Here is a 1,625-nt window from a genome sequence, read left to right as displayed (position 1 = left end):
CTTTATAGAAGTGCTTTATAAATTAATGGTCACTCTATGACAGGCCATAAATTTTAATTTCCTGAGATATATATAAATATATATATATATACACACACACACACACACACACACACACACACACACACACACACATATATATATATATATATATATATATATATGTTACATTTCTAAATACTGCTCTATATTTTGCCATTAGTGGAATAGTTTTCTGCAGCACTGTGTCTGTGTATTGCCAATGAGTACAGTTTTGTGAAAGATAGCACTTTCAGGTCACCCTTCAGCACTTCATCCCAAGCCTTCTTTGAGCTCCCTCTTCTGCAGGTTCCCCTAACTTTAAATCTTGGCACTTCTCTATGTGGCATTCATTTGGTATATCAGGGGTTCTCCTTGGGGGTCCATACAATATTATTTTGTTAAAATTTATATGCAATAAATTGCTAATACTTCTACAGTAAACAAAATATTTTAACAAGTTTTTTAATGCAATTCCTAATAATATTTAATCATAAAAATACAGATGGATTTTTTAAACATCAGATGGACATGAGGGTCTGCTTGAATAAAATAGGAATCAAAGGGATCCATAGGTAAAAAATGGTTGATAACCACTGCTCTGTAAGCATCATATACCCATACCAGTACAGTTACCTATCTCTCATGTCACTGAATGTTTTTAAAGTGTGGAATATTTGAAATATGCTTACAGTAATTATGTTCTTTTGGTTGCTCTCACAGAAATGTAGTTTTAATTTTCCTAATTCTATAAAAAATGTATTTATAAATAAAAGAGATCTCTTATACATATTTTTCAGCTCAACGTTGAAGCTTACAATACATTATATCCAGAAAACACAGTCCAGGGCAAATATGTCATAAATGTGATAAGGAATGCCAATCCACCATCATTTTCAGCAAATCAGTATCAAGTAACAATTCCAGACACAAAACCTCTTGGAGATGTTATCCTTACCATTAAAGCAACAGATCTAGATATGGTAATGAACATAGATTATATTTGATTTCTGATGTTTTTATAATATTATTTGTTCAATAATCTATTTTACATCCATACTTCTATGTTGGTATAGATATAATAGGTATTATTTAAGGTAGTATCTTTAGCGTTACATGTAAAGATACTACATTGGCAATTGGATGCACATCCAGTTGCCAACAGTTTCTTGTTTTGCAAATAAGTGAATTTTAATTCCATTGCTTCAGAGGCATAAATTTATGGTATATAAATGTTCACCAGGAATATAGAGAGGAAAACACCATTTTTTTCATTTCTACTCATATATATTCACACATACGAACACACACACACACACACACACACACACACACACACTCACACACACACAAACACACACACATTGCAATATTGAGAAGTGGTGATGAGTGATAATTCTGTAAATAATAATATTTATAAGCTTAAAGCTTGTAAGTGATCACCATGTGTTGACTAAAGAAAATAGTCTAGTGTTGGGGCATATAAGCCCTCAACAGAAAAAAGTTGGCCCCATGCGTATGTATATGGAAAACCCAGTGTTTTCTGTTGCAGGCTTATATGCTTATAAGTATTATTACTATTTACAGAATATATATATTATATCATA

The 1,625-nt window shown here is 31.6% G+C and overlaps 1 protein-coding gene across 1 annotated transcript in view; it reads left to right on the top strand.

The window, feature by feature from the left end:
- Positions 1 to 1,625, top strand: part of LOC106874390 (uncharacterized) — a 280,957-nt gene that overhangs the window by 206,156 nt on the left and 73,176 nt on the right. Inside the window, exon 111 of the mRNA XM_052968226.1 lies at positions 819 to 1,001. Coding sequence (XP_052824186.1) covers positions 819 to 1,001 — 183 coding nt within the window. The remainder of the gene's footprint in view (positions 1 to 818; positions 1,002 to 1,625) is intronic.

The sequence above is a fragment of the Octopus bimaculoides genome, chromosome 5 (assembly GCF_001194135.2).
Source record: "Octopus bimaculoides isolate UCB-OBI-ISO-001 chromosome 5, ASM119413v2, whole genome shotgun sequence".
NCBI lineage: Eukaryota > Metazoa > Mollusca > Cephalopoda > Octopoda > Octopodidae > Octopus > Octopus bimaculoides.
Note: the sequence above shows the minus strand (reverse complement) of the source record. Positions and strands in the feature narration are given on the sequence as shown.